At 33.8% G+C, this 13,018-nt stretch overlaps 1 protein-coding gene across 1 annotated transcript in view; it reads right to left on the bottom strand.

The window, feature by feature from the left end:
* LOC117125396 (extracellular tyrosine-protein kinase PKDCC-like) overlaps positions 1-10,373 on the bottom strand; it is a 29,778-nt gene extending 19,405 nt beyond the window's left edge. Inside the window, exon 1 of the mRNA XM_033271913.1 lies at positions 9,516-10,373. Coding sequence (XP_033127804.1) covers positions 9,516-10,295 — 780 coding nt within the window. The 5' untranslated portion in view covers positions 10,296-10,373. The remainder of the gene's footprint in view (positions 1-9,515) is intronic.
* Positions 10,374-13,018: the final 2,645 nt, after the last annotated feature.

The following is a 13,018-nucleotide window of genomic DNA, read 5'->3' as shown; positions in this document are numbered from 1 at the left end:
AAAGGTGTACTGGTAATTACGTGTCCAAGCAGGCTTGTCAGTCCTCAATCGTGAATTTTTCTACTATAAGTCTAGCCCAATTTTAGTGCTCATGGATAACGATCTAAACGGTAACCAATAGGGGTAAATCCAGTTTTCAATAATTGATAATTATCTGAATTCTTAAAGTTATATTTTCTTACATTATGGTTATATGTATTTGGAAAATGGAGAAAATACAATTTAATAGGTTTAATAGGTTTTACAGATTTTTATTCTTTCTTTGGTTTTCTTTTTGCGCAATTGTGCGGTTAATTGTATTTACTGGTCCCAAGTGGAAATAAGGTACCGGTAACTTTTCTTGGTATTCCTTGTAATCAGTCTGCCCATTGCGCAATATTAAATGACTATTGTTTGTATGTATCTTTTTATCAATGTGTATGTTTGTCTTTGTACTATTTGATGACCTTGTTTACTAAATTAAATAAAAATCAAACTCAAAACTCAAACTCCAACAAAATAATTTTTGTTTCAATTATTTTATTTATTTGTATACTCGAAAGAGGAGGATTGTTTCATGCCAAATCGCATCCAATTATCAATGTAATGTAGATAGCAGCGTACCGTACATTAAATGGGCCTATTAATTATATAGCAATGAAAATTGTCCAACAGTAATTGTCATAAATTCATAATGAATTCATATTTTCGACCAGAGGTTCCTGCACGCGCCACTTTGTCTAGATCCCCGCTCACGATAACTCTACTTAGTACTACATTATCAACAGAGCATGCTTTGATTCCATCCCGATTTATGTGTTCACCAATCAGAAAATACATCAAAGAAAGAATGTAATGTGCAAGATAATGTATAGAACACAGTAGCTGACCTAAGAAAACAGATTTGATTTACACAATCTGAAGTAGAAAAAATGAAAATTACTATTATATTAGGCCATTTATTGTGCTGTTTAAATGATGGAATCAAGTCGGCGGCAAAAAGGAAAGTATGGTGGTGGGGGAGGGGGTTTGAAACTACAATTTATTTTTTTCTGAGCCAGAATATAAGGAACAGTTTAATTTCTGAAGACACTCGTCTAGTACAGGCCAAATATTACATGAATTTAAATAGGTGTAATCAGTCTAATTCTGGCCCACATTATACAGGCTTGTTGAATATAAGCGTTCTTATTTGTTAATGGTACAATAAGAGCGGTAATGAACATATTGTAGTTTTTAGTATAATATTAAATATATATTTATAATACGACAAGCTTCCAGGGAGAAATAGTGAATTCATGAAACGGGAACTTATAGTAAATTTCTTTCAACAACAGGGCGTTGGATAATACAAACTATTAGAAATCTCTTGGCTACATTAAATCTGACAAAATTACAAAATCCTGGTGTTTTATTATTCTGGTATTACGAACGTTAGTGAAAATACAGAACCTGGTGCGTACCAGGAGCACGAGTAGTTATTAGCTACATGTACAATGTCATATTTTAGCCACTTCACACTTGGCAGACTTATCGAGTTAAGTCACCATGTCAATTTAAAAGGGTGAATCACCGAATGAGGATTAGAGGAGGAATAATTAATTGTTGCACAGGAAGATGATGGCTTAAAAAAACCATAACTGATAGTCAGCGACCCTTGTCGATTTAAAGAATCGTAGAACGTATTTGACGGCAATTATACATTGGGGACTCATTGCATAAAGGGAAATTTGTTCTACGAGTGGTGTAGATTAATGTTGTCCGTTGTTGGTCTTTTTAAGAAGATCTCTAGAAGCTCAAAACTGGCTATATGGCACGGATAATAATTGTCTTCAGCCTTATAGGATTGAAGAGAATGTTATGCTACTTGTAAAAAACATTCAACGTCTTGCCCTGGTTTCTAGGCCTTTTGTCATCAAGTTGCAACACCTTGCAAAGTTTCTGAACATTGGCGTAAAGTGTCGTCCGAAACAGGTGCAAACAGTTACTAAATTCAGGTCACCTGGTGAGGTTAGGATCGTTATAAATGGTTTTCTGGATTCAAGACATTCAACTTCATATTAAGGTTCCGATGTTAAAATAATTACCCTCAATAACTGTCACATCTAGAACTTTAAGTCGGAAGTTGATGTAGGTCCACGGACCTTGGACCTCGTTTGATTAAGTTTTTTAGCAACTGTTAAAATTTGTATCAAGATTCCACGATTGCAGAAGATTCATCGCTAGTAACATACCTCGAATTATCAGAGGCCTCTTCTCGTTTAATGTGTAATGTGGTGTATTAATTTATTTTACTTGAAGGCTTGCTATAGTGTCCTAGTTACTATTAGGCATATCAGTATTTTTTTTTATCTTAACGGAAAACTGGTTCTCCGAGTCACAGCATAGCCTTTTAATGTATTTTTCCTCATTATAGATCATTTGATATGATTTAACTGAATGTAGCTTACACTGACAAAGCTGGATGATTGAACGATATAAGCCCTGTCTCTTATACACATCTAGATGTGTAAAAGAGACAGTATATAGATAGATAGATAGATTATCACACTTGCATTTGCTGGTTCAACAATAGGTTTCTTATAAAATCAAATTGGTTGTGGAGTCGTAGTTGTTTTGAAATTAAGATCCTTAGATTGTTTTTTTTTTAAATGGTGCGTGATGGACTTCTGTCAGTAGTAGCCGCCAGAGACAATTTGAATTACACTCTTTTTATTAGACCACATTTTATACCGAGGCTGACATTGCTTTAAAATAAGAACAAAATATTGAAACAAATTTAGGAGCTAAAATGTCAAATAAGGTTTTTATTTTATAACTAAAAAAAAAAACAAAACAAAAAAGAAAAAAAATTAATAAAAATAAAAAACAAAAATACAAACCCCAAAAAAATCAAGCTGGTCACACAGTAAAATATTAATGCTTAAAAAAGTTATAATGTAAACTTCTTGTGGTTTATATCTGCATCTTATGTGCAATAGGTGTGACTACGTAATCCACCCGATAATACAGTACAGTAAAAATACTACTGTACAATGATCATTGTCTATCTTTGAAAAGTGTGGAAAAATAAGAACAAGGTAAGAGCATTTTGAGCAGGAAATTGGCAAAAAATAAGAAATCAGAGACTGGGCAAAATCTTACTTCTTATTAAAAACAGGTGCACTACGAGACAAGAAAGCAAGCACTTCTACTCACCAAGCTATATTTCCATTCTATAAATATTGCTGGATTTGAACCCAGAACCCTGGGATTGGAAGGCAAGCATCTTAACCTCCAAGCTAGAGCGCCACTCCATCAGCATTGCATGATTTGAACCCAGGATCGTGGGATTAGAAAAAAGCATCTCAACCACCAAGCTACCGCTCCACTCAATCAACATTGCGGGATTTGAACCCAGGACCATGGGATTAAAAGGCAAGCATCTTAATCTCAAGCTACAATTCCGCTCAATCATTGCGGAAATTGAACCAGGACCCTGGGATAGGATTTCAACATCTAAACCACCAAACTAAAGTTCCGCTCACAATCTAATGTTTAAGGGTTTCTAGAAATGGTTTAACATTTTAGTCATGTGACTAAGGTACGCTCTTCTCCCAAGAAGGCAAACAAAGTCATAAAAATAATCATCCTCTTTATATAGTACCATTAATCGTCGACATCGCTACGCACCTGTTTATTTAGCACGTGTGGAACTTGCACTTGCAAGCAACATTGTTCAAGTGATTGGATAGCTTAATCAGGCAAGTACAACGTCCAGCAGTTATCAAGGATGAATTAGTTTTATTGCTTTGGGACCGCACAGTGGTCAACGTTTTTAGTTTATAGATGTATTTAACGATGACTGATGCCCCGTAATAATCTTTGAAATGATTGATACATGCCAGAAATTAATAATTTATGATACATTATTTTTTATGGACAAAAAACGCTTATTCCTTGATCGATGTATCATGAAAACCAATTTCTTTAGAGGCAGTAGTTGACATTCGTAACTGAAAAATGTGAAGTACACTTATACATTTATTCAGAAGAATTAGTAAGTGTGAAATGAAATAATATACCAATTAAAAAATTACAAGAATATATACATTTTGATAATGTAAATGTAAGGACCCCTGTCTGTACATAAGCCTACTTTATATTTATATATTCATCTGCTTTTCATTATAAAAACATCTAAAACAAGTTTGATATTAGGCTGTAGAATATATTTCCAAAATGCCTTTTTCATGTTACCAAGACGTGAAATACGTTTTCAATTTAGTAAATCGTTAATTACTACAAGAAGATTTAAATCCGGGACCACATGACTTCAGTAATAATAATAATCAATATAATGATGGTAATATAAGTAATACTAATGATATTAGTAAGCCTATACTAATATAATTATAGATATATTTATTACTTGGTGAATTTTGTAGAAATGCCATGATTCTCCCTGAAATATAGGCTTATAATTCCAAAGGCGTAAACTTTAAATTTAACGTCATTAAATTCAAAAGAAGTACATTTAAATCCGGGACCACATGACTTCAGTAATAATAATAATCAACATAATGATGGTAATATAAGTAATACTAATGATATTAGTAAGCCTATACTAATATTAAAATAATTATAGATATTACTTGGTGAATTTTGTAGAAATGTCATGATTCTCCGTGAAATATAGGCTTATAATTCCAAAGGCGTAAAGTTTAAATTTAACGTCATTAAATTCAAAAGAAGTACATTTAATTCCAAATTCTATACATTTATCATGGAAATCAAATGTATGTACATTATAATTCTCTTTAATCGTATATGTTTGAAGTGTACACAGGCATCCAAATTTATCTTACTTTGGAGAACTGTAAGCCTACGGCGACGGAATATATTAAGATTAATTTTTGGGTCATGCTTTACAACACATTCAGCAGGGCAAAGTGTGAAAACATACAAGGTTGAGACCGTCTCAGAAAATCACAACAACTCATTTACAGGATACTTTTAAGCAAACATAATTATATTAATTGGCAACTATAAATTGTAATGTGATTTATTGACAAGTTCGCTATTTTTTCCCGTTACAGACAGATGAGCGAGATTACATTACCGACCTTGAAAAATATAACCACTAAATGAAAATGACATTGAAGAACCTAAGGCTACAGTGTATGCACACACTTGTAGCTTACACTGACAAAGCTGGATGATTGAACGATATAAGCCCAACCATTGAAAATCACACACAAAAAGTATAGGCCTTAAATGTCTTGACAATAGGAGGCTGGTATTGTACCACCTCGTTGTGGTTTAACAATGCAACAGATATCAGAGTATTAATAATAGTATTATCCGATAACAAATGAAAAGTAGGTAGGAAGGTTATTCCCATAACATGTGATGTTGAGTGGCATTTACTTAGTACTGTTTTTGTTTCATATACAATATTTTTCTGGTTTGCTATTCATAAAAAATACAATATCAGAATCTGTTCATTCAGACATGCTTTAATTCAAGTTTGTATGGTGATTTCCATATCTTCTTTATTGCTGTTTATTTTCACACGGTACCCATTCATACCATTTCACCATACTCTTTTGCAACGCTTTTGTATATTCAATGGAATTATTCTGCTCGTTGCACAAAAAAGTTTTAATCTTTAATTTTAATATCAGACTTCGGCTTATGAATTACGTTTGGAAATTAATGGTGACAAATATTGTTAATGTTTTCTCCTTTGCAGTGGCCTCTACCGCTCAAGACTTTTGCCTTCCAATCCATCGGTCCTGGTTTCAAAATTGTCAAAACCTGTATTTTCCACAACTGGAAAACTCCCACAACCTGAAGACTCAGACCTAGTTAATTATTGATCATCATGATAATAGTTGCAAGTGGCGAGTTATAATATATACCGGTGACAGGTATATATATTTATTTTTCCTCAAACACAGGGGGTTGGCGAAGCCAAGGAGGAACAATGTTCATATATTTCACAAGATGAAGATGAACAAAGTTCAAATATTAAATCACAATGGCTTGTGTCGTTCTATACAAAATTTGGCAGCCCCGTTATGGTAATAGTTGGATGAAAATTTACCATATAATAGGCCTATTTAAGTTTATTAAGTTTGTTTTATACACTATAGTGTCCACTTTTTTATCCTCTCGAATTGAATATTTTAAACCGATTTTTATTTGGATATGTATTTATAGGCACAAATGCCTATACAAAACAGTGTTATGACTATATTCCCGTTTTCTGCATACAGCGGACCGGTGAACATTATTGCTATAATTTTGGTATTTATTTTCTTAGTAGCATAACGTTAAATGAGCTTGTAGAATAAAGACTCGTACGCTTCACAATAAACAGTATAGTCTTACCTGAAACAACTTATGGATTTTGGAAGCGGCAAGATCAAAAGGATTATTATCATTTTCATTATTACCTTTACAAATCGCTTGAAAGCTCTAAAATTCTGATTCCTACATTAACAAATTTTCGTTTATGCATATTTTACTGATTTAGACGTAGCATTTATGATCTTTGTATCAGAATTCCTGTAATTCCATCGTAAAATCCTTCCATGAATCCTTAAATAAAGACTCTTTTCACATAGTAACTAAAATAACTGCTCTTTATATCATCAATGTATCTTAAAAACAAAGATATCATCACTTTTGGTAATTTATCGGTGATTGCTATTTGAATTCGTTCGGATTATCATTCATAATAAGTATAAACTCAATTATTTATAATGCGTTAGTCACCATTACTCTATTCATACGTCGATAGTTAAAAATTCCCAAAAGAGCGATGATTGCATTATTTATCTAAAAATTCCACTTGCCAAAAAGATACAAGATTACGAATTCGTGGTTATTGTGTCTTTTATTCTCTCTTTTTTTTAAACACTAACCTCTAGTTTGGCGGTTAAGATGCTTCCTAATTGTAGATATCTGGGTGACCTGGGTTTTAACCCTCATGACTGCATGAAGATATTATTCTCATGGCTAAAGACTATGTACACACCCTTAGCCTCATAAGGAGACTTAGTCTAAAAGATTATCACTTCCATATTGTAATTAACGAGTCACGAAAGATGAGATTGGGAAAATACTTAAAAAAAAAACCATGATTGAGTGATTCGCAGTAAGTTGAATATATCTATACATCTCATCTAATGTATCACCCAACAAACTTGTACAGACAATACCTTTGAGAACAATGGCAAAGGCTGAACAAACAAAGCAAATCAAATGAAAACTATATTACACATCTACAAGTTCGGCCTTGATGAGTATTGCACAGTAATAAAGGAAAATGAAGTCCAGCCTAGAATTTGGGGAACTATTGTTTCAAAGGAGTAAGTTATTATTAATACTAGCGCCACATTCAGAATTGAGAACTTTCTTCGAATATGAATGTGATGATGAATCATGCTTTTAAAAATACGTTTTTAAAACGTCACTATATAATAATATAAATATTAGACTACAAAACATGATAAAAACGCATTTTTGTTTTAGCCAAAATTCATTTTCACTTATTTTGGTTACTGTTTACAGTATACCCATGGGGAAAATTTCTCCATGGTATACCATATAACTATAATCATCATGGTCAGTGCCAAAATATTACCGCGGAGGCCGAGGAGTCCTTTCGTAAGATATCGTGAGTAAAATAATCTGAAATTGTGCAGGATTTCAAACAAAGACCATAGGAAAAGCGTCTCATCTTCAGTATCTTATTTTTTCTGTCATTTGTATTGTACTGTTCACTAATTTTAATGACTGTCTCTTTCTTTCGATGTATAGATTTCACATAAAACATATGACCGTTTACCTTTACACAGAATGATAGCCTCTTTATTGATGTTAGCCGCGAGTTGGATTATAATAACGTCATCACAAATTCCCTAAAGGAAACGTTATAATTATATATAGCATAATACAACTTCTTTATTATATTATCGTAGTACAATAATTCAATACTGATCACGTGGATATTTTTTTCAGTTGGAAAATATAGGGTTCTGAGATGCTGGTCAATTGATGTTGAAGGCGAAACTAATTGGGATACATACATACATTTATATTATATATAGATATTAATCTCCGGAAGACGATTGAAGCAACTCAATCGAAATGTCGAGACATCCTCAACAAACAACAGTTCATGTCCGAACTATCTACGTGGTGTACTGCAAGTATTAAATGTATTATTAATTCGCATTTCAACATAGGCCTATATACATATATATATATATATATATATATATATATATACATATACATATATATATATATATATATAAGCATATATATATATAGGTACATATAATATAAATCAAGATAGCCGTTAACACTGTTAAATTATATATAATAAATCATCTATTTGTAAAAATCCCTAACATACAAAATTATATTGTACTACAGGCTACTTATTCTTCAGTCTGACAGCAAGTCGACTAAATGAATTTGCAGTTTGTACACCAAACAGTACCGTAGACAATTCTGTAGCCCTTATGGGACAGTTGGGACAGTCCCACACAATTTTTCTAATGGGTCCACAAAGAATGGATCTACATTTTAAAAAATGGGTCCAGATTTCTCATATTTAGCCTAAAATGGATAACATTTTAAGAAAATGGGTCCAGATTTTTCATATTTTTGCATAAAGAATGGGTCAACTTTTAAGAAAATGGGTCCACATTATTTGAATTTACGAGTAAAGTAGGTCCACCCTGACCCTGATATTGTCCCGCAATGTTTGAAAATCCTTACTACGGCATTTACCATAGACAGGCTTGTTATGTATAGATAGACGTACCTATAGCCTAGGCTTATTTTTAAAAACCTGCTTTTGCATCGGTAACTGTTATGCAACAAATGAACAAGAAACACCACAGAAATATTTCATTGATGTCGCTATTACAATCATCGTTTTATTTAGAGATAATCATGATGATGATCACCAACATCATCATTATCTTCATCGCCATTATCATGCTCATCATCATCATATTCATAATTATTATTTGGCCTAGTATTATTATTAATATTATTATTATTATTTGTGTTGCGTTCACAATTTAAATGAAGAACATTATTCACAAGCTTAGAATCAATACAGTTACATAAGTGCAACATTTACCTGTCTATTGTGATCGGCACATGAAAGTAAATTATCAACCGTGCGTGAAATGTTGTGTTCAGTGATTTATTCCGTCTACTAATAGACTAATTGAATAGATTTCAAAATACACGATCTCTATAGAAAGTAGAACGCACGATTTTCTAAGAAGGTCGATATTTGATATATTTTCACACAGTAAATCCTGATAATAGACATCATTATTAAATCGCGTTCATACAGACTTGAACTGCCTAGCATCGAGTCTAATCATCCCTGGGCCCCATTTATAACTGACCAGGAAAATCCGGATCACATGATACAAATGATTATTTGTTTATGTTTTAACGTGCATATAATATAACTTGATATAAATTATATTTAATATGATTAATAATTCAAAACTTACCTCAATTATATTAGGGTGTTTAAGTTGTTGGTGAAGAGATATTTCCTTCATGATTTTGAAATTTGATAGGTTGACGCAATCTTCACGCAAAACGCCTAGTTTGACGCAGCGTTCTAGATCCATTCCATTTTCCATCGCATACTTGATGGCTACAGTTTTCCCCTGAAGCTCGGCCTTGTGGACGACTTTAGTATAGCCATTCCCGATAGGAGTTACCTCAGATACCTGTAATAGTATTTGGCAACCATTAGGCTTGGAGGTAGGCGAGCCTTTAATCACCACTGACGCCGGTGAATTATCCCCCTTGGGTTCTTTGTTTTGGGCCGAATTTAAATAACTGGCCTGAATACGGTGAGTAAATGGACCATTACTCGCTCTGTAGTTTTCTTTGCCTTTGCTCTCTATGTGTTCTGTAAATCCTCTCGTGTATAGAGCTGCATCCATAAGTCTTCTTTGAAAATTCGAATTTCCCACCGACCCAACCTTGGTGTTTCTGTACAACGAAGGGTTGGGTGGTATTCCAAGATTTATTTGTAAAGCAGATATTTCTGCAAGACGCTGGTTAAATTGAGCAGAAACTTCCTTCAGATGTTCCACTAGTGTTGATTGTATATCCCGAGGCGGAATGCTGTCAACGGAAGGATCTCTTGGAAAAGACACCACGGTTTGAAGATCAGGCTTAGGCCTGTTTTGAGATAACAACATCTGGGTTGTAAAAATGATAAAGCAAAGCGAACTCAGACAAAATACGAGGAATGCTTTTTGAAGAAGACGTGTCATTGTGATACCAAAATACCGTAACAAATTCAGCTACTCTAATGACTGGACTTGGATAACTGGACCCATTAACTCCTTTGTCCCCCTACAATAGAAATGGTAAAGATCATTAGAAGGTGTTAAGAACTGACTTGACTTAATAAGGCCTAATGAGCACTAAGTTTTAATCCGTTGTTAACGAATTGTGCTTCTTCGAAGATTTAAAACTTTACTAAATAAAACAAGTATATCGTTATACCATCCTACTCAAAACCTGGATAGAGTGTTGGACAATTGTCCTCATGGACAGTTCATTCCATGTCAAAGGACATTTCTAGCCGCTTGATTCACTCAATGTCAATGGAGAATTCGGAAAGGTTTAGCAAGAAAATCATGGAACTGTCTATATCCTCCATGGTTCACGAAACATTTCAGTGGAAAAAACATTATTCACGATGGAAAAAATTGCTCGTGGTGGGAAAACATTTAATATGCGAGGGAAGAATATTTCGAGGGGAAAACATAATTTCACGGGGAAACATTCACAGGAGACAAAACATAATTCACGGGGCCGCGTCGGTATTTTGTTTCTACTGTATCAGTTAGGGCCTACTAGTTATTAGAAAATCATATACCGTTTCATTTATTCTGGTTTAGATATTATTCCCCGGACGTGAATGATTGACGTTTCATATTGTACAGGTATGGAGTAAGGTTACTTCAATTATCTGAAGATTCTTTATAATTCCGTCGACAATAAATATTTCAAATAAATAATCTAAAAGAAACAGGATATGATATGGTGGTTTACTTCGTAGCACGTGTAATCCATACCGAATGTGGATTTAAAGAAATTTGATTTACTTTACGGTACCAATTTGCAGAGTTTTCTGTTTTCTCAAATTTCAAAACCAATATGAGATGACACTATGGTTATATAATTTACAAAACCTCATTTAACGAGTAGCTCGTTGATGATTTTAAAAAGTCGTGATTGCTCGTGGTATTATGCGTGGGGGATACCGATAATTATTTTCACGTCCTTTTTTCCCATTAGGAATTTAGTATAGAAATTTTGTTTCTAGATAACCGTTCTCCAGACGGTTTTAAGTACGTCTAAAAACTGCAAACAACAGCAAATGGCTTTGGAAATGTACAATCTTGTTGACAAATTGTTAAACCTATATATATACCGTGGTAGGCTAACAGTCGATCGGTGTGTTTGTTAGGTTTACTCAGTGTAGGACTAGTCACCACACACTTTTTTTAAACGGGACCCTGAACCTAGCTTGCATAAGAATTCTAAATTAATTAATAAACGTGAAGTATTTTATTATTTTCAAAGAAGTAAATTACGGTATAGTATAAATAAGCTATATAATACTATACAGTGTAACTCACATCTTGTTTCACCCTTTTTTTCGCTTTCTGATTTTTTTTGGCCCAGAAGAGCTTAGATGGCAATTTGATGTTACGGTTATTTTTATTGTCCTATTGAAGAAGGCCTATCATGAAAAACGCCGCGTAATAGGCCTGTTTGTGAACATTATTATCTGTGAATGCTCTAATATTACCTGTGATATAAATGTCCGTCAAGGGATGAAATATAATGACAAGGTTTTAAACCTGATTCTTCTAGCTTATGAATCACCAGCCTAACACTGAACAAGGCCTCGTAAATAACTGTATATTTATTTTACGTACCCATATAACAATGAGAGATATTCAATTATGGCAAATTGCGTCCCCGAAAGCTGGTTAGTGATCAACACCGTCTCAAATGATTAAAAAGGCAGAAAAGTACATATCTTGTCGTAGTGACCAATTACAAACATTAACCAAAATATTATTGTGAACAACCTTAGATAAATAGGCCTACGCCTACAGTATATCAGCGCTTTTCGTTCAGTGGTTCGTTCTGCACACGAAAGCGTTAACTGACGGCTCGGCAATGTAGGTCTTCATTCATGAATGGCTCTTATTAACGAGCTTATGGTTACAGTCACGGAACTGTTGGCCAATCAGATTGAAGATAGTCACCGGCCTCCAGTACATAGCTCCTGTCCTTTTATGCGGATGAATTGTTTCGAATAACCACCTTAATTGCGAACTTCACTAATGATCCAATAAATGAGATAAGCTATTTTAAACGGTTTATGATGTCGGGACAGGTTGTGTTCATAAGCACTCGGTTGTGAATTTCAATCAAAGGCCTATAAATCAAGCATTCACAATCAAGCTCAGTGTGCACACGGCATTATAATCAAATAATATGTAAAACAAAGGACCAAGTATTATTTACTCATAGTAAATTTTTTACTATATTTTCTCTCATATAATTTTTTTTTCGGTAAATGATTTGAAGTATTTTGTTGATTTAAAGGCTTAGGCTTAGTGGTCATCCTTAATGTCCTAATTCTCGTTTCTTTTTCTCAAGTGTTATTCTCATAGGCAGTTTATGCTTGAGAAGGCACTTTATCCTCATTGTCTCTCTCAACCCAGGAGTACAAGTGGGTACCTGGTCAACTGGAATGCTAATGCATTGAGCGCTAGCTGCAGAATTACAACGTACATTCTCATGAAGCTGGTCGCTTCAATGGCGTTGGATCCAATGACTGTACATATCGTCATCATTATAATACCGTACTCGCGTCCTAAAAAAAATCAATCATACGGTACAGTACAGTACATCACCAACTAATTTTCTGCAACAACTATTCGCATCTATCTTAGCATTGTCAGTCGGT

This window comes from Anneissia japonica, unplaced genomic scaffold, assembly GCF_011630105.1.
Source record: "Anneissia japonica isolate Jap-2015-1 unplaced genomic scaffold, ASM1163010v1 scaffold2003_len1103335_cov173, whole genome shotgun sequence".
In the NCBI taxonomy this organism is placed as follows: domain Eukaryota; kingdom Metazoa; phylum Echinodermata; class Crinoidea; order Comatulida; family Comatulidae; genus Anneissia; species Anneissia japonica.
Note: the sequence above shows the minus strand (reverse complement) of the source record. Positions and strands in the feature narration are given on the sequence as shown.